This window comes from Pteropus vampyrus, unplaced genomic scaffold (genome assembly GCF_000151845.1).
Source record: "Pteropus vampyrus isolate Shadow unplaced genomic scaffold, Pvam_2.0 Scaffold15, whole genome shotgun sequence".
NCBI lineage: Eukaryota > Metazoa > Chordata > Mammalia > Chiroptera > Pteropodidae > Pteropus > Pteropus vampyrus.
Window position 1 is genome coordinate 15,795,448 of NW_011888796.1, and position 22,025 is coordinate 15,817,472.

Sequence of the window (22,025 nt, forward strand, 5' to 3'; positions counted from 1 at the left end):
AAGATCAAGAGATCTGGAAAGAAGCCAAAGGAAAAATAATTACTGCCATCTTCTTACAGCTACATACAGTTTTTGAAGCACTCGACATATACTACCTACTTCATTTAAACTTCACAGAAGGCCTGTAAGTGATAGGTAGGATAAATATTTTTCTAAGTGAAGGGCTGATAAAATGGAAGCACAAAATGATATGTAATCTGCTCATGACCATGCATCTGCTTGGTGATAGAGCCAGCACTAGAAACCAAGAGTAAAGAGTAGGGATGTTAGGATAATGGATTTAATGGCCAACGCCAGTGTAGTTCTCTACAGTTCTTGCTTTCACACACCCTATTTGCTTCCACCCTCCTAACCTAGCTCAATGTACATTTCAACTTTGTTACTTTCACTGAGAGAATACTTGCTGGCAGTGCTTGTGGCTGCAGCGTTTACTCCAAGATAACTTGCAGATTACAGTCCTAACCTTACTCCCAAAGTGTGCCATGAAATTCTTGCTTTTATTATTATTTTCACATTGCTCTAGTATATTGATAGTCTTTGGAAACAAATGACATCATTCTATTTAGCATTCTGTTTTTAGTAGTGGTGATTCCATTTACAAAATATAGTAATTCTTGACCACTAAAAACGTCAAATCCTAGAAAACGTAGCATTCCTACACGTGATGTTAACATCATTCTCGAACAGTTAGCCAAAGATTCACTTGATGAATCTGATTTATGTATACATTTGTTTCATTAGGATTAGAGACAAGTTCTGTTTAGAAATAACTCCAATTACAGTTTTTATATTTTATTTTCACATTGAAAACCAGTCAGATTTGCTTCAGCCTCAAAGAGCATGTTTATGTAAAATTAAATTAATGCCGACAGCAAGCTGCACTTTTTTTTTCCTAAATGGAAAATGTGTTAAAAATGCATTCTCTTCTTTTGGCAACAGGAGAAAATATCCTACAATACCCTTTGCAAGGTCAATTTTTCATTTAGAGTTCAGAAACCTATCCATGTTCACATGTTACACATTTTCTGGGGGGAAAAAATGAAGTGTCAAAGCTAATTTACTTTCATTAATAAATTGTTAAAGGAACAAGTAATCTTAAAACTTGTCTAAATTTTAGAGCATATGACATACCAATCTAATATAAAACAAAAAAGCTTCTTTTGGGGGGAGGGAAACCTTATTCACCTTTATTATTTATTTGACTAATGCTTCAAATACAACAGAGACTGGAGAAATGCTAATTAACACTGTGAAATTATGTAGTGACAGCTTGACTCTTCAGAACTAGGAATTACCCTAAGGCTTTTATATAAAATTTTAAAGAAAGATCAAGTGGAAGCCACAACTACAAGTTCAGTGAAAAGGTATGTTCACTCTAGTTGAAACATGTAACCAAATAAGAAAAAAAGAAACAGCAGCAGCAGCAAAAAAAGTCAGATATTAACAAATGCCACTTGTACTGATAACATGCAACTAAATCTTCTATCCCATGAAAGAGATTCAGTAGCCAAACAAAACGAAACGAAACAAAACAAAAAACAAAAAAAACCCCAAAAAACAAAACTTACCAGCGGTACAGTATCTCTTCTAGGTAAATGATATTATATTATTCCTACCAGCCTTTCAAAGTACTACCTAACTCCAATGATTGATATATACTGCATTACACTGATGTTTTTATCAAAAGTCTTCAAAACTGTCTATCAAGTTCATAGGACATTTTCTCCATAATTAGGATATAATCTGCTTGTTAGTATCCTTTAAACCAGTAACTAAATAACTTCTCTAAAATGAGCATTTACTACATGCAGTGACTACTTGAGGTAGGATAAGAAATTATAATATAATTCACTTATTTCCTGTACTAGCTATTCTTTTTCATATTATTTTTTTCTTTTTTTTAGATTATGATATAACTGACTTATAACACTGCATAAATTTAAGGTATACAATGTGTTGATTTGATATATTTGTAAACTGTGCTATAATTACCACCATAGCTTTAGCTAATTACTAGCTCTTCCTTTTATTTCTTTTGAAGACATTTCTAAGATTTCTTGATGGCAGCTAATAAGATAAATTAATCTGCAAAACAAGATATTCTACACAAACTATTCAGTGTATCTACAAGCTGAATTAAAAGTGATTAAAAAAACAACCTAATAAATGATCCTTTGGGCTTAGAAAAAAAACTTTTTTTCTTTCAATGTTTTATTTCAAAATGAAGGTCTCCAACTTGTAGATGGGGTTGACACAAAGATCTTCCCTTACCTGGTAGACCTTCAAATCACTGAAGATACTGTCTTCTTTCTGAGGTATAGAAGGCTTCCCTTGGGAAGAGTATCTCCCCCTCCTCTAGTGCTATATATCAGCAACATTTCTCTCCTTTCCCACAGTTTCAGACTTGTTCATAGTTCACTCTAAACACCCTGGTGTTTATCATACTTCCCTAGTAGGCTAAACTTTTCACAGAGACAAAAACCAAAAATTTTCAACACCATCTTCAAATAGGGGGACAAAAATGAGGAACCCCAAGGTACACTAGAAGGGAAACATTAAAAAGGATTCAGAAAACCTAATTATGACATTAATCAGGCAAAGGAAACAAATATAACCTTGATAGATGTCAAAAAGTATTTTGATAAAATTCAAAATCCATTTCTCGCAAAGACAGTCATTAAGAGGAATACAACAATATCATTGATGTAATTAAATTCTATTGAAAATTAATAGTCATTATAAGACCTAATGTTGGGACACGGTAGTATTCTCATTAACATAAAGAACAAGTCAGATATGTCCACTGTTACTCATGTTATTTAACATTGTTTTGAAGGGTCTAGCCAGCAAATTATGGCATAAGTATTAGGATTATCATTGTCTGTATAATGATATATCTCAAACTCAAAACTGCCTACCTGGAAATATCAGGAAACCAACTAAAAAGTTATTGGAACCAATATATAAATTTAGGTATTAAGTAAATATTCAATAGTGTCTGGCTTTTAAATAAATCAACAATAAATTCTTCAGAAAATATAATAAAAATATCTATAATAGCAATAATAATAATAACACAGGAACTAATAAAAAATATGGAAGATTTATAAGAAATTTATTAAATTACTGAGGTACATAAAAGAGAATTTCAGTAAATAGAGAAAGATACAGTTCCTGGAATGGAAACATTAAATATTGTAAATAAGTTAATCATCCTTCATTTAACACACAAATTTAAAGTAATCTCATCTAAATTCCCAGAAATATTTGGGGGAGTAATGCAGGGGAACATGTCTCACTCTATGTATTTACTTTTCTAACATGTCCACTCTCCTCAAAGCCCCCTATTGCTTCCCTCACTCTCAGACTTACCTCACTTCCTATCTCACAGACATAAGTCAGATCAGAACTTACTCAAATGTTCAGTATCAATCATATACACTTATACATTTCTTTTCTTCTTTCTTCCATTAAATAGATGCTGTCTCTCCTAGCTATTCTGCATTACTATGCAGTTCACTATTATTTTTTCCATCTCTATCTCTTGTCTAGTTAAGCTCTTCCTCTCAAGAAGATACCTGCCATCATCTTTAACACATGTTAAAGACTCTCCCATTAAAATAAACAAATAACTCACATTTCCCTCCAGCTTATCATTATCTCTTCCCAAAGCCGCACTTCTATAACTCACTATCTCTGCTGCTTTGCCTCCACTGGTCACCATTTGGCTTCTCCTCCCACCATCCACCAAAATGGCTCATGCTAAAGTCACCTTCGCATTCCTAATCCAAAGGGGGTATTTTTTTAGACTTCAACATATTTGACTTCTCAACATCTGTTAAATACTGTTTACCATCACCATCCTTTTGAAACTCTTCCGTTGGCTTCTCATACCCACACTCTATTCATCCCCACCCCTCTGGCATTATTTTCCCATGTCTTCTGCAGCTTCATTCTCTTCAATCAAGTATTAAATGTCATAGTTCCTCAAGAATAAGTCTTAGGCACTTTCCTCTTCCTACTTGATACATTTCCCCTAAATAATATCACCTTTGCTTGTGTGGCCCCAATAACCACCAATATGCAGATGACTCAAGTTTTTATTTCTCCAGCACAAACTAATCCTCTGAGCCTATATACCCAACTGCCTATTCAGAATGTCTCAAAGGTATTTCAAAGTCAGAAGCTTAAAAAGTGAACTCATGATTTTCTCCATCTAGTCCTCTAACACTCCTTCCTCCTAAGCAAAACAACACACCCAAACTCAGTCCTTTTTCATTGTTTCCTCTATCTCAGTAATATTATCATTTACATTGTTACTCAAGTCGGACACCAAGGAGTCATCCTTGACATCTCCCTTTCTCTTAGCCCCTACTTCCAGTTTATCACTTAGCCCTACGGATCCACCTACTCACCTCCATCCTCACTGCTAATATATCATCTGTCTCACCAATATTTTAGCAATAGCAAAGCCTTGCATGGTTTGGCGCTTTCTTACTTCTCCAGCCTCATCCTGTATATTGCTCTTCCCCAGTCTCTACACTCTAGCCACAGGGGCTCCCTTTCAGTTGCTGCCCAGGAGTTGTTGTGCAGGCTGTTTTCTCTGACCCTTTCTTCTGATTCCTTTTACCCTTCTCTCAGTTCTTGGCTCAGTCACTATTTCATCAGGGAAGCCCTGCCTGACATCTCCCTAGTTCAAAGTGCCCTTTAATATCCTCTAAAAATCACACCTTTCCTTTATAGTACTTAAGATAAATAAGTTTACATTTTTGTTTGTGACCACCTGGCCCCTGGATCTCAACCTCTAAAACAGCAAGAATTTTTTTTCTTACTATGGTACTACCAGTTTTCAGCATAGTGCATGGCATACAGTAAGCATTCAATAAATTTCAAATGAATTAATAAATAGTTCATTTCATAAAGCTGCAATAATCAAAAAAATTCTGAAACTGTCCTGGAAAAAGAATGCTAGACTAAGAAACAATAATAAAAAAGTTCAGAAACACACTCAGCATAAATAAAAATCAAATATACAATAATGGTGGCTTCTGATTTCAGCATTTATTCATTTAATGGTATTAGAACAACTGGCTATTTAAAAAATAAAATTTTTATTTCATACCACACATAAATTTATGATGGATTACATATTTAAAGGTAAAACAAGAAATCTCAAACATCTAGAAAAAAATATAAACAAATATTTATGTAATCTTGGGAAGGGCAGACAGACCAAGCATTGATGGGAGCTGAATGGGTAAAAACTATAAAGGAAAAAATACTGGTTAAGATTTGGCTCCATAATAATTTAAATCTTCTACACATTAAATAACCACATAAATAAAAATAAAATGCAAACAAACTGGAAACAAACATTTGTAACATGTGAAGGAGAGTTAAGTCTGAATATATTAAAAACTCACAAATCAATAAGAAAAACATGAATATAGAAATAAAAATGAATATGATTTTAAAATGTAAATGATCACAAACATAAAATGTTAAATCTCAGTAATAATAACAGGAGTACTAATTAAAGCAATGTGGTGCCATTATTATCTATTAAAATTAGTAAAGGTTTTAAAGAAGATAAAACTCAGTGTTGACAGGGTTATGAATCAACAGGCACATAAACACTGAAAGTCAGAGGATAAATTTGTACATCTTTTGGTAAGGCGACTGTCAATGTACACGATATCTCTTAAAATTGTGCATGCTCTTTGACTCAGCAATTCACTTCTAGGAATTTAAGGAAATTATCATGCATGTATGCAAAACTATAGATACTAGGATGGTCTTTAAAATGTTCTTTGAAATAGCAATGAATTAATCAATCAATAAATCAAATAAGTGCTCAACAATAGGGAATAAGCTAAATAATAGCATACTCATATTGGAATATGATGTAGCCATTTAAAATCATGTAGATGATTATGTAACGACATAGGAAGACATTTATGATAAATTGCTGAGTGAAAGTATCAGGTTATAAAATACTATATACTTCACGATCTCATTTTTTAAATGGGAACATGCTGAAAACTCATTGTGAGACAAAATAAATCCCTTTGCAATCATTTTACAATATTATTTACATATAAACTCAGCCATGGATATTAACCCTTCCTTATAATACAAAAACCTGGTAGAAACAAAAATTTACTTACTCTTCCAATTTCTGCAGTCCAAGAAACAACAATGGTGTTTGGTACTGTTGTGGACAATCGGACAAGTGAGGTGATATTAATTGGTCGGCTGGGTCGCTTTGGTTCCACACCATTTTTAGTAGGTGGAAGATAACCCTAAGGATGAAATATAATTTATTTCTACTTATTATTTCCACAATCATTTCAACTTCCATTTTTAAAAAACCTTATGAACTATGTACAGAAAATACGAATATTTCCATTAAAAAGTAGAGAAGCAAACATTTACAAGAATTTCCAATGTGTTTTTCCAAACAACAAAACAGACTCATTATAGTAAGCCTGAGAAAAATTCAGGTAACAGAACTTAAAAATCTCTAAATTTTAAGAATCAAGATGAATTATTAAAAAGCTCAAATAAGTATATAAGGAATTTTTGCAAGGTGACCAACTACAGTCCCCACTCTTGCCCTGTCTGCGTAAGGCACAGCATTCTTCAAGTCTCTATTCTACCACAGGCTTCCATATTCACATGAATACAGTTGAGGTTTTGTTGAAACAATTTTTTTCTCCCAAACCCAGTACAATACTAAAGCTACCACACCCAACTCCAAGTCTTAGACTTGGTCTCCATAGCTAATGTCACAGCTGTTAATTGTACATAGTTGGTACAAGTGTTTCACTCAGTCACATGAATATATATCCAAAATAAAGATGATTTCTTAATAAAAAACTATAATTAACAACAGCTGTGATGACTTATTTGATAGTTATGTTGGCATGCATTTAAAAAATAGCTTTCCGGACTTACTGGAAGGCTGCAAGGTTTTGTATTCACTTTCACACAAAGATTGGGTGGGAAGTGATCTTCTTGCGGACAGCTGGTTTCTGATAAACAAAACCTAAACAATAAAAAACAAGTTTAATTTGCTTTATTAAATGATGACCTCATTATTAATATTTTTGTTCAATAGCTACTCTAAAAGATGGTCAAACTTAATAACGAAATAACTATTAAAACTAGATATTTCATTTAATGACATGTTCTTAATTACTTTCTTATTCCCAATATAACAGCTGAGGCTCATTTCACCTTTAGGAATGTTCACATGACCTTTGAGTTATGTGTTAAGAATACTCCTATCTTTGAAATAAGGCCTTTGCTTTTATAAAACCTGGAATATCTAAAGAACTGACACTACAATATTTAAAAATATCATTAGCTGGAGCTTCTAATCAACTGAGGGCAACCAAAATGAAGAAATGTGGTTAGATATATGGTACATGACTTGATATATTAAAATCTAAACTGGATAAAAATTAGGATATTTTATAACAGAAAGTTTTACTTCACCCAAATATCTAAACCCAATACTTTCAATTACTTATTGAAAATTAGGTGGCTTTTTAAAAAAATCTTAAGGAATATTAACTTTTAAACTTTGGATATACACTGTAGTCAACACTGTACCTTAACTGGACCTGAACTGTGAAGTCACATTTGGTCCCAGAAATATCCCTAGAAAAGACAGAGTAAGAACTACAGTTATATTTTAAATATGCACATGAAAGCTGATTCAAAGATACTGTTAAACCAGAAAGCTTTTCAAATGATCAGAAATATAACTGTTTATAGGGCAACTAACACTACAATAGTATTTCCAATATTAGTATTTGCATGACACTAATACTCATGCAACACACTGTTTTAAAAAATCACTTACTATAGAAAACACTGGATTTAAAGGCAAACCTGCTAGTTATACTTAAAGACAACTTACATTGAACTACTGATTTGCTGCACTTGTTGTGGTGTCAATGCAAATGCAAAACAGGTTTCTCGAAAGCGCTGACTGTTGTCTGATGCTAAAGAAAAAAAGAATTATACTTTTAATTACATTCAAATTCATCAATAGAGAACACAACAACAACAACAAAATAACCAATCGCATGCCTTTAATTAACTAGGATGTATTTGAGTTTAGGTAACAAGGCAAATAAAGCACTGAAAAATAAGAAATGTGTCAGTTGTAATATAACAGAGACAGGCACAAAAATGGCTAACATCAGGATTCAGATTCAGAAAATACATAATCAGAGAAACATTAATAAAAAATTATCTAATCATATAAATATTTGCATCTAAAAAGCACACTTGTAAAAAAAATGCTGATATTAATTTTATTTAAAAGAGAACAGAAACTCATTTAAAGATACAGCATATTGTTTTTGAACTAAGTAACATACTCACCTTGAGATCTGCACAGGTGAGATGACACTTAGTCTTTAAAGAAAATTAAGAATTTTATCATCTCCCCTCTAACTATACCATGCAAGTTTTATCCAATACATACCATATGTAGTTTATTCTATGCTTAGATGACTTGATGTGAGAAACTGCCTGTGGACGCTCTCAAAAATGGAAAGAGTTACCAGAAGGAAGGAAGGGAATAAAGAGAAGAAAGGAGGGAGGACAAGGTAGGTGGGAAGAAAAAAAGAACAAGAAGGCAGGTAGGCAAGCACAAGTCAGTGTAGAGAAAGGATTCCTACAGTACGCTGCTGTGAGCAACAACAGTTCTACTAGATTTGAATACACGTTATATATATGAAAAAAATATCAATGGTCAATATCCATTTTGTTCCTAGCAATTCCACTTCTGGGTATTTATCCCAAGAAATCCAAAACACTAATTCAAAAACATATATGTATCCCTATTTTCATTGCAGCATTATTTACAATAGCTCAGATATGAAAGCAATCCAAGTGTCCATCAATACACAGCTGGATAAAGATGTGGTACATATATACAATGGAATGTTACTCAGCTATAAGAATGAAATCTTATCATTTGTGACAACATGGATGGACCTAGAGGGTATTATGCTAAGTGAAATGTCAGAGAAACACAAATACCATATGATTTCACTTATATGTGGAATCTAAAAAGCAAAATAAATGAACAAACAAAACAGAAACAGAGTCATAGACACAAAGAACAAACTGATGGTTGCCAGATGGGAGGTGGGTTGGAGAGCTGGGTGAAAAAGGTCAAGGGATTAAGATGTACAAATCTGCAGTTACAAAATAGTCACAAGGATGTAAAATACAGCACTAGGAAGACAGTCAATAATATTGTAATAACTATGTATGGTGCCAGGTGAATACTAAACTTATCAAAGGAATCACTTCGTAAATTATGTCTAACCACTATGCTGTACACCTGAAACTAATAGAAAAAACACTGAATGTCAATTGTATTTGAAAAATAAACCTGAAACTAATAGAAAATAACACTGAATGTCAACTGTATTTGAAAAATAAAAAATAAATAAAAATATTCCTCTTGTTCACTGTTTCCTTAGTGCTTGGCAGAAAGGAGCACTGAATGACTGTTGAATGAGCAAAAGAAAATGAAAATTCAAGAAATACCTCATTAAACTATTTAAACTGTACTTTTCCAGGGTAGTTTTCTAGAACAAAAGGATCCCTAGAAGTTATTACCAAGGAACTCTTGGCCTGTGGGCCACTTAAACCTGTGTAGGAAAAATAGCTGAACTTGGCCATCTCTTGTTTAAACTGGGTTTGATCCTACTTGCAAGCAACACTTCCACTACACCACCACCAAACTGCAGTTATGTAATGCTGAAAAATCTGCACAAATGTATTGCTATGAGGAAAAAATGGAAAAGAGTACTGCTGCCCTTTCATCTCAATACAGGATTATCTTTTAAAGGCTAGATTTGTTTCTGCTTTTTTTGTGACATGGGAAGGTTTTTTTCTCACAGAATCTATCCCCAAGAAATAGTTACCAACCAGAAAGTTATCTTAATTGTAAAGTATCAACCTGGCAAATGGCTGATAACCAAGGACCAGAATGTAGAAAATCGGACAGTTTTCTGTCAGGCAAGGCAAGTAACTCCTTTGCTTTTTAGAATATATATCTCTATAAATATTAAATTTAGTCCAGTAAGCTTAGCATAATTTAGAATTCTGGCTTCATTCTAAGACAGTGCTAAAGTAATTTCCCAAATACAAAAATTCATATTGCTCTCTAGGCAAAATTTCAGATTCAATTTGGAATACATGAATACAGTAAGTTTTGGACATGTGCATGCAGATTTAGATAAAGAAGATATGACTAAAATAATGAGTCTGTTTCTTGTACCACACATACAATCAGGTTTATTACTTAATAATAACCCTTATTTAATTCTCTTATATATAGATTATAACACTCATAGAGTTACTACTATTTATCTGAAAAAAGTATCTTTTTATACTATGTAGTTTTCAGGCTTAATTTCTGCTATGAACGCCAGTAAAGAATTTATAGTTTGGGTCTTAGATAGCAAACTAAAAACTTTTCTGAAAGTGAATTAAGCTATCATTATCCTTTTCAGAAAAATTTGGGCCAAACAGAATGATAGAAAAGTCATGCTGAAAAGGGAGTCTTAGAAATCATCTAAAACAATCACAAAGAGGTATGCATCTCAGTGGCAATCTATAGAGATACAGTAAAAACTATCTACCTGTAAAACAGCAGTTTTAAAAAGGAGATTTTACATAAATCTAACTTATAAAAATATCTAAAATATTATATAAAATCTTAACTTTTTTGTTTTATAACATATACAATAATTGTTTAATATATAATGTGTATGGTATATGCTAAATTATTTTGCTGAGAGGTGCATGTGATCAAATAAGTTTGTAGGCCATTGATGTGGAGTTCAAACTTCCTTTCAATCCTTCCGTTCATATTTTGTTTGAACCCTTTTAGAGATGGGGAAGAGTGGCCATTACCCTGTCAAGAAGAGAAGATGGCTGGTGATGAACAGTTTAACTGTAAGAAGTTTGCAGCCCTTTAGAGAGCAGCAAAGTTTACTGGAAAGAGATGAGATCACATGGGCCTAGATTCCAAACTGGTTTTGCCACATATTTGCCATATGACCTTAGGTACTTATCCATTCTGAGTCTGTTTTCTTCGATATAATAATATAAACACACATATTAACATGAACCTTAATAGGGTTATTTTGAAGAATATAAATGCAGTAAGGTATTTAAAACAACCAAGTTTTGTTTACTGTCCCCTTTCCTTCTTATGCCCTTATACTGAATCAAAATATATATTATGCTGTAACTTTCACCCACAGATATCATGAAGCATATCCAGTAACATCCATTCCTCAAATGTTTTAAACAGTAGTAATGTGCCCCGCTCTATCTATTGACTCTTCCCACTATATTTCAGGCAAGATTTCAGAATTACTCACCATTCTGATCTTTTTCCTATGGGCATACCTCCAGGTTGTCATACCATTAAAATGATAGCCACAACTGGATGCACTCTGTGATAGCATATGTAAGTTGTTCAAAATATTTGCAGCCCTTCTGTATTGGCCCATCTCTATGGGAGAATTACACATCCTGTGCCACTGACATTAGCTTTGGACAACGAAATATGAGTAGAAGTGTACAACTTCCAAAAAGATGATTATAAGAGCCATCTTTCTTTACAGTCTGCTTTGATTCTAGAGTGAAGACAACATAGAGGATACCCATAGTAATAACACAAGTAAGAAATAAACCTTAGTTGTTTGCCATTGGGATTTATGGTTGCTTATATAAATATAATTGATATATAATTCCAGATATAATTCCAGATATAATGTGACTAGAACAGTACTTTTATCAACAACTACCATCTAATACTGTTAATCTACACAAAAATCATGAAGAAAAGGTTTGTTTCTTTTTCAGATTTAGAAATTGGAAGAGCCAAAACAACTTTGAAAAAGAACAAAGCTGGAGAGGTAACACTAACTGATTTCAAGACTTCTTATAAACTACAGTAAATACGACAGTGTGATGTTGGTGTCAAGATAGAAAAACAGATCTGCAGAACACAACAGAGTCTTGAAATATGCCCACGTATATACGAACAACTGATTTTGACAAAGGTGCAAAGGTAATTTAGTTGAAAAGAAGTCCTTTCTTTCTTCTTTTCTAAATTAAGGTAACACTGATTTATAACATGTAAGTTTCTGGTGAATAGTCTTTTCAATGAATGATGCTGGAGTAACTGGATACCTATATGCAAGGAAAAAAAGAGCTTGAATCATATAGTACACCATACACAAAACTAGATATCCACAGGCAAAAGAATGAAGTTATGTACACCCCTAACTTATATAATATATAAAAATTAACCAAAAATAGATCAAAGACTAAATTTAAGAGCTAAAATATAAAAATCTTAGAAGGAAACAATCTTCATGACCTTGGATTTTGTGATAGTTTCTTCAATACAACACCAAAGGCACAAGCAAAAGAAGTATAGATAAACTAGACTTCATTAAAATTATTTGTGCTTCAAAGGATACTAAAAAGAGAGTAAAAAGACAACTGTAATTCAACAACAAAAAGACAACCCAATTTAAAAATGGGCAAAGAAGCCGAATACATATCTCTCTAAATAATATATACAAAAGGCCAACTAAACACATAAAAAGATGCTCAACATCATTAATCATTACAGAACATCATTAAAAGATGTTCTACAACTTTAGTCTGTGGGATATACAAATTAAAACCACAATGAGATACATACCTTTGGAATGTCTAAAATTTTTTTAGTGACAATATCAAATGCTGACAAAGATGTAGAGCAACTGGAAAGCTGATACGCTGGTAGTGGGAAAGTAAAAAAGCCCAACACTGTCAAAAAGTTTAGCAGTTGGTTAAAAAGTTATACCTGCATCAATCATATGACACACTTATTACATTTCTAAGTAATTTACCCAAGAAAAATATAAGCATATAACCATAGAAAGATTTGGGCCCAAATTCTCACAGCAGCTTTGTTTTCAACAGCCCCAAACTGGAAACAACCCAAATGTCTACTAATAGGTGAATGAAAAAATAGTGTTATATCCATACAATGAAATACTACTCAGCAATAAAGAGGAACAAACTACTGATACACACAACATAGATAAATCTTAGACTACAATCTTAAAAGTAAAAGAAGCTAGACCTCCCTTCACCCCCAAAGAGTATATATTCCATGTTTCCATTATAAAATTTTAGAAAATGCAAACCAATCTATAGTGACAGAAAGCACATTCAATCTAGGGATTTGGTGAGAATGGAAAGGGTAACAGGGAAGAATTACTAGTGAGATGAGAAAACTTTGCAGAGTGATGGATATTCACTGCTTTGATTGTGATAATGTCACATAGTCAAAATGTGTTTGTACACTTTAAACGTGCAGTTTATGGCATGTCAAGGATATTTCAATAAAGTTGTTTGAAGAAAAAGTGATTAAAGTAAAATGGAAAAAAAAAGACAGAGGGTGAGAGGGGATGAACAACAAAACCTGGGAAACTGGTACCAGCATTTAAGGTTCAAGGAAGAAACAGCTAAAAATTCAGAAAGAAAAGTAGAGAAAAATGGTATCCTTGATACCTAAGGAAGACAATTTCAAAGCAAGTGTGGACAGTGAAATGCTCAGAGGTCAGTTAAGAATTGAGAACTGGACTTAACAACTAGCAAGTCACAGGTGATCTTAGCTGGACCTCTTTCAGTGGCATGGTAGAAGCAAAAGACAGACTGCAATGAGTTCAGATGTGAATGATTTGTTAAGTCATTGATCTTAACACTTAAATATGAAATCTTTGTTTTCCTATCTGCAATAGGAAATTATACTAATATCTCAGATTTGTGAATTAATTACCATACTGTTTTTGAATCACTGTAATCAATCTTGAAAGTCTCCAAGTTCTACAATGTATAGTAATTTGAAATTTTGCTCAGACAGGAGTTTGGCTGTTTTGGGGATATAGGATGAGTGTCCTTCAGGTAGCACCTCAGCCTCCCAGTGTGACCTGAATTGTACACTTGTCAGTAGCTCTCATTGAACATAAAAAGGAAGTCACTCAGATTTTCACTTCCTATGCTCCATTTTAGAGAAAAGATAAAATGTTCTAGTGTTGTTCATAATTGAAGATACTCACAAAGGTCATGGGGATACCTCTTGTGAGGTATTAAGGGCTTATTTTGCTCATGGAAGAAGATTTTCAAAAGCTATCCCCTTGTAAGTATTAATTACTAACATTTCTTCTGTAAGAAACAAGAGCACTGCCCACGATAACTAGGATAAGATTATAATTCAAAATATATAAAATATGCTGAGAGAAAGTTAAGGTTTTAGAAATTTTATCTCGTTCTACATTTTGTTCCAGAGAGATAAAGTAGGCTAAAATGAGAAAGAGGAATCATGTTGCGATTTACATAAATTCAAAACATTGGAAGGTAAAACCTGGATACATAAAATAAACAAGGTTATTGAGATTCTGATGAAACACTGAGCTAATCTAAGTGACTGTACTTTCAACTGCTCTAAAAATATTCACTATTCCACCTCACCAGCAGAAAGAAAGGCTAAAAATAGTCATCTTTCTGATATAGAATATTTCTTGCTATCTTGGGGAAAGTGAAACTAAAATACCTATCTACAAATGTAAGCCTTAAAATCTTTAATGAGCTCTTTGGTTTATTCACACAAACAAACAAAAACTTGAACAGCTATGTAATTTTTTAAAGCACAGCTGTAATGATATAGTTTCATAAAATAGACTGCTAACAACTATTAAGGCAGAAGGTTGCAGAAAACGTTTCCTCCAATAAAAGGCATATACTGAATTATCAACAAATTCACGATGCTTTAACTACTTAATTTTTAAAAAGGGGAAGTTTTTTAAAAGCAAACTATATTCAAAAGAATGAGAACAGTTATAATATTAAGGGGAAAAAGGCAAGATATAAACTTGAAATGTACAGCATATTTATATATATGCATTAAAAGATCAATAAGAGGCATCAAAAACTCATTTCTTTATAATTTTACTTTTAAAGTTCTTCACATTGAGCACATATTGCTTTTATACTTTTTGTTTTACATATCTTGTTACATGTTTCCACTTATAAAAAAACAAAAATTACCAATACTAAGAAATAGGAAATAACAATGATCGCATGCAATATTATTGGACTCCAGTGTTATAAAATCCTTCGATTTCATTTTATCACACTTTAATCACAGGTTATTAATAAACTCATTTTCAGTAAACTTGCCTATGCTTTTTATCATCTCTCTCCTCTGGAGTTTAACTCCACCTGTCCTATTTACTTTGTCTTTATTTCTCATTTTACTGAGTCAGTAGCTGGTCTTTTGATAGAATTCATCAAATAAGCCTATAGACCCCTGGGCAACATTAAAGCTAAAAGTATGGTAAATATTTTATTTGGCCCATTTATTCTCTCACAGCTGGCAGACTATCAGGCTATTTTAAGTCCAGTGAGGTTAAGAAACAAGACTAGGTCAAACTAAGCCAGCCAGTTACGAATCAAGTCTGATGATCAATGTTCAAATGCAAAAATAGAAAAAAGGAAGCAGACTATAATTGGTAAAAGTTAGTTTTCTTTCTTTTGCAAAAATGTCTTTTTTCTTTTTTTGTTGTTGGTAATACAACCATTCCAAGTTAGAAAAAAAAAAATCTAAAATTCTGCTACTTAATGATAGCAGCTAAACAACATTTTGGTATTTATTCTTCCAGTATGTATAGGCATTTTCCTATACATACATACAACGTAAGTATAATATACACAGTTTCCCATAAAGTTGCACAGAATAGTTTTCTCAATTAAAAACCTGTAATAAAAATCTTTCCATGTCAATAAACATTTCTTTCTATTTTAATTGGCTACATGGTATTCTATTATATAGATGTGCTATAATCTAACCACTCTATTGCTAGATATTTAGGTTATTTTGAAAATTTCCTTCCAGAACCCCTTAATGAATCCTTTCCTCTCTCCCTGGGTCTGTTGTGTATTTTTGTATGATCTTTATTTCCTTAAGACATCCTCTTAGAAAAGGAATGGGTGGGTCAAAAAATATACACATTTTTAAAGCTTTTGTACAAATTGCCAAATTGTTTCCAGAAATGTTGTTTACTTGAGTAAGTGGTATAGGAGAGTTCTAGATTTCCTTGCCAACACTGGGCAGTAGATTAAAAAATGTTCTTATTGTCTTAAATTTGCATTTCTTTGGCTACTTTATAAGTGGACTACTTTTCATACCCTTATTGGTTTTGTGTTGTGAATCATTCCATTCTGCTATATTAGCCATCTTTTAATTATTTTTTTCTTTTGATGCTTCAAAACTGAGAAATGACCTCTGTTTTTACTGACAATGATGACCTAAATAACAGCAGTTTCTTTGGCATGGGTAGATGAAAACCTACTTGGAAAAAGGTTCACAAGAGAAGAGGAGGAAAGAAACCAGGAACAATGAACCAACACACCCTGGGCAAGGAATTCTGTGGTGAAGGAAAAAAAAATGGAGGTACAGCTGGAGGGAAATTAGGAGAATAGTTTGTTTTTCAAGATGAGAAAGTTAACAAAGTTGTACATTAGTGGGAATAGGCTAGTAAAGAGGCAAAAAACTGATGATGTAGGAGGAGGAAGAATTAATTACTAAGCAATATTCTTGAATAAGAAAGTGAATGGGATCTAATGCACAAGTGTAAGCAAGGATTGGCTTTACCCCAGAGACCAAAGATTTCATACAAAGTCACAGAATAAAATATTTACAACATATTGTCAGCCATGTAGGTAGGTGAGTATAAAATGCTTTTTTGATGGTGGGAACTTTTAGAAGTTAATTTTTGATTGGTCCCACTTTCTCATTGAATAAGAAATAAGCAAAGTTGTAGGGAAAGAGAGTGAAAGATTGTTTGTGAGAGAACAAAATGTGTTGGGTAAAAATAAGAAGAAATAGTCATCTAGAAAAGTGAGAGAGTTTATGAACTAGGTATCATCTGACGGCTAGGTAGGATTAAAGTACTCTTATTCACAAATTATTTCTAACAGCCTTTCATACATTAAAGATACATGATATGGCCATATACTTTTCCTTGGTTTATTTTGCTATTTAATGTAATAAAGTTCTTTTGAGTACTTACGATAGAATCTTGTTTTCTTTTCTTAGGGAAAATTCTTTCCTTGCCCCAATATTATTTGAATATTATTTATGCATTACTTAGGCATTTATTTAAATGCAACCAGTATTTCCTGATATTTAGTTTCATTTTAAGCATTTAAATCTTTAAACAATTTTGATATTATTCTGATAAATTACATAGTAGGAATCTTACTTTTTAATGGTTAATTAGGTATTCCTAAACATTTAATACTCAATTCAAGCCATCAATTAGAAATTTCACTTTTTCTATTTCATTAACTGCTTATTCAGGCACCAGTTCCACACTGTGAATTACTGTACCCTTGCCATACATATAGTATATTTTACATGTAGTATGGCAGATACCCTTCTTTTAGAATTCCTGTCTATTCTCATTTTTTCTTCTAAATTATACTGGACATTTTAGTCATGGTAACACCACATCCAAATTCCTCTTCTAGATGAATCTTGCCAGCCCACATTTCCTACCAGGGAAGTAGCTCTAGGCTGCTTTCTGTAGTGAACAGCCAATGATAGGACCACGGAGCATAATTTTCCCAAGGCTGGCCTGGCCTATCCACTGACCTCTGGGCAACACATTAAATGACTAGGCCTGAAGGGATCCATCCATTAGCAACTTATTAACTAAAATCAATTCAAACTAGCTTCTTCCAGGATTTAGAGTATACAATGTGGAGTATCTTCAAGAGCTCTTTGTAGTCACAAACAAAATAGAAGCTTAGAAAGATACAGAGGTGTCACAGAAAGAGAGAGAATGTACATAACCAAAGTACATAATCATAGCTTTCTGATTCTGGTTTTAATTCTCATATTTCTTACAATAAATTTTTCTTAGGTGACCTGAGGTATTAGCTTTCCTTGCAATCAAAAAAACCTACAACCCAAAGGAATTTTAGAATTTGATAAAGCTATCCTCTTCTCTTCACCTCCCTATTAAATTGAATTTGTAATTACAACTACACTAAATTATTGAAAACAGATATCTTCCAAAGGACTGTGTCTTTCTTTACAAGTTTTGTGGGTCTGTAAACATTTTTTTTTTCCTTCAAATAGGTCCTGTACATTTGATGAGTATTTTTTGTTGTTCTTATATGTGATTTTTCTTCAATTTTCTAATTCTTAGCAAACATCAATATTTCTCAGAATGTGGTCCATGAGAAAATACTTTGAGGTGATCTGAAAAGGTTCTATGTTCAAAGAATTTTGGGAAGTTGTTGCATAGACCATCTCCCACTTAGATATTCATTGAGCACAATATCATATTTAAAACCCTGAGAAATTCTGCAGTAACAAAGCTTATTTAAATTTAAGTTCCTATACTTAATAGAACATCTATTGGGATCCCATGGAACCAGTATCCAAGGATCACATTTTATAAAAACAGTGATACATAAGCTAGTAGACGCTTCTTGTATACCTAATAAGCAGTTTCTATTCCCCCAACAGACATTTTTTGTGTGTGGCTTTACGTCCAGTCTCAGAATGGAGTATATGACCAAAGTCTAGGCTTCATCTCCCTGCCAAGACTGATTGGTCAAGGGCTGGACACGGCATTTAAAGCAGTTCAATCATAGTGAACATTAGGACTTTTCCTGGAAATGTTGGGTCAAAGACTTTTTCTCTTTTTGGCTAGGTTTGAACCTGGAAGGATTCCAGGAACTGCTGAGAACTACATAATGCCTAAAAAACTGGAACCGACATCAAGGAAGCAGAATCACAAAATGTTTCAGAAGATGAAACAAATCTGTTATACATTCAATCAACAAATATTTATTGAGCATCTAATATGTATAAGATATTTTTCTAGGTGATTAGGATAATCAATGAACAAAAGACTAAAACCTCTGCCCTACAGTACTTACGTTCTAATGGGAAAAGAAAAATAAACAATATCGTAATAAATAAAGTACTTTAGAAAGTGATAAACATAGACTAAAATAAGGCAGGGTGATGGGGATTCAAAAGAATGAGTTGGAATTTTAAATAGGGTAGTTTGGGTAAGTCTCATTAAAAAATATCAATATCTTGAGTTAAAGGAGATAAAGAAGATAGACTGGGGAATATCTATGGGAAGAGCATTCCAGATAAAGAAAACACCCATGCCAAGACATAAGGGCATAGAGTGTATGTGAGAAATAGCAAGAAAGACAGTGTGGTTACAGCCAAGCTAACAAAGAGAATACTGGTAGATGATGAGAAATCAGACAGAAAATGAAGAGAGGGCTAGATCATAAGAATTTTGTATTTTACCTTGAGTCATATGGGAGGCCAATGGAGAGTTTTAAACAAAGAAGTAATATGATTAGCATACATTTAAAAGAATCACTCTGTCTGCAAATTGAGATTATAAAGGAGGGCAAAGGCAGAAGCACAGACCAATGTAATAATCCAGATGAGAGATAATGGTGGTTCATATCAGAGTAGCAGCAGTTGAAAGTTATGAGAAGTGGTCAGATTCTGGATATTTTAAAGATAGAGCCAACAGGATTTCCTAATTAATTGGGTTGGGACATAATAAAGGAGAAAAATCCATAATGACTCAAAAGATTTTAGCCTGAGCAACTAGAAAAATTAAGATATCCTTAACCAAGAAGGAAAAGGTTGTGGGTAGAATTTGTTTTGGAAGAAAGAACAAATCTTCACTTCTGGACATATTAAGTTTGAGACAGATACTTGAATGGTGATTTTATATAGGTAGTTGGATAAGACTCTGCAATTCGGGTCTTAGAGGTACAAATTTAGGGTTATCAATGTTTAATTATCAAGGCTTTAAACAGTAAAATCACCAAAAAAAAGTAAATATAAACAGAAAAGAGGTCTGGGAGAAGAAGAGGAACAAGCAAAGAAGTCTAAGAAGAAAAGAACAGTGACACAGAAGGAAAATCAAGAGAGAGGAGTGTCCTGGAAGTGACAAAGTGCTGCAAGTAGGAGGACTGTGTCAAATGCTGCTAACAGATCAAATAAGCTGGGGACTGAGAAGGGACTGTGGGCTTTGCCATCACAGATTTTCTTCACAAGGGAGGTTTCAATGGTTTGATTGCAGCTCATGGAATTTTGCCACAACATGGAGCAAAGCAATGGGGTAGAAGCTGGCAGGGGAAGTGGGGTGAGGGTGGCGTTCAAGAAAAGGATCTTAGTAATGTTTACTTGTGATCAGCATCAAGCCTTTCATTATTTGCTTATATAAACTAATGGATTACCTTTTGTGTTTATGCCAGTTTTAGGTGAATTTTCTATCATTTGCAATAAAAAGAATACTGATTATTTTTCACATTAACTTTTAATTAGCTTTCATGCTGAACCCTCAATTAGTTCTAACAGTTCCTCACAGTTGATTTTCTAGTAGTTTTTTTTGTACAAGAGTTCTTGTACAAAAGTAGCTTGAAGTTTCTGGCTACACTACAACTCTAGACTAGAAAGGGAAATTATTTTAAATATTTCGCTGTCTACCTGGTATAGTATAGACTGAAATGAAATGACTGTGCACTTAGTTTTTCCTTAAATGTGTCTTTCCTCTTGCTAAGTATAGATAAAGTATTTATCTTCAACTTTTTTTCCTGTTTATAAATGTTGGCCATTTTATCTTTCATCATACATTACTATTAGTTGTATAATTGCACTTAGTATTATTTAATAGCCATTTTCAAATCCATTTTACACTCTCTTAAATGAAGTATAAGAATAAAATATTAAAATCTGAGTATCAGCTTAAAATTGTGAACTCAGAAAAGGCCCCAAAGACTATAATTATCTAATGTAAATATTAGGCATTTAATAACATTTACCCATAACTGACTTTTTATATTTACAACAGATGAACTAACCATTCCAGGCATTCAAGTAAATACTGACTTATATTTCTGAAATATACTGGTTAAGAGAATTCGACCTTACAAGCTAGTATGTTTACTTTCCCTCAGGAAGAAATGGAATTTCCTTCTGATAAGGATTAAAAGGACTTAAGAGGTGAAGGTGGTGGCAAGTGAGCCCATACCCAAGCATACTTACTATGAACAGTGATCAGAAGGTAAATAACTGTAAGTTACTGAATAATCTTTGACAAACACCTAAGTTGCAAATAAGCAAACACGTACAAATAGCTACTACTATCCTGGATTCCCATCCCTAATTAGAGAACTTGTAGTTTCAAAAGTAGAAATATTATAAATATTGAAATTAATTTAATGGAGCTGAACCAGAAGAATGCTCAAGCAGAAGTGGGTTTCTTAGATTTAGCTCACTGCTCAAAACCCTCTTTCCCCTACAGTACCAAATAACCATAAATAATAACAGACATTCTGGCTGACCACAGTCCCCAGGTAAGAAGAATGTGGTTCTCTCAGTCATTCTGTTTCTCTGTATCTCTCGTAACAAGAGCATCTCGCCATGCTGAGTACAATACTAGTCTTTTAAAGATCTAGGAATATTTTTTTTTTTCACACGACATGCCCTAAACATAAGCCAATCTCATCTGGGTTCAGACAAAAAAAAAAACAGCAGTCTGACCCGATGCTGGAGGAAAGCTTAAGTGCTGTATATCTATTTAAATATAGTACAATACTGTGATTTAAAATTTCAGGGATTTTCAGCAGTCAGACTAATATGTTGAGTTTCAGAACCAACTCCCTTCACTCTATAGATCAGATTGTTTTCTTCTATTTGACAAATAGTATTAGAAGGAAAATGGAGGAGTTTTGTGGGGGTTAATGGCAGTTAATGGTTAACCTGCAGGGCCGGGGGGAAAAATGCCAGTGAGGAGCTAAAGACACTAGATGCCAAAGTAGTAGGGGCAGCAGTAGGTGGGAGAAAATGAAGAAAGACAAATGGG

General features: G+C 33.2%; 1 protein-coding gene across 1 annotated transcript in view; it reads right to left on the reverse strand.

Annotated features, from left to right (window-relative positions):
- PIAS1 (protein inhibitor of activated STAT 1) overlaps positions 1 to 22,025 on the reverse strand; it is a 108,841-nt gene that overhangs the window by 38,063 nt on the left and 48,753 nt on the right. The window contains exons 3-7 of the mRNA XM_023526818.1: positions 7,928 to 8,012; positions 7,618 to 7,665; positions 6,958 to 7,048; positions 6,122 to 6,302; positions 3,373 to 3,380 (exon numbers count right to left, since the gene is read on the reverse strand). Coding sequence (XP_023382586.1) covers positions 3,373 to 3,380; positions 6,122 to 6,302; positions 6,958 to 7,048; positions 7,618 to 7,665; positions 7,928 to 8,012 — 413 coding nt within the window. The remainder of the gene's footprint in view (positions 1 to 3,372; positions 3,381 to 6,121; positions 6,303 to 6,957; positions 7,049 to 7,617; positions 7,666 to 7,927; positions 8,013 to 22,025) is intronic.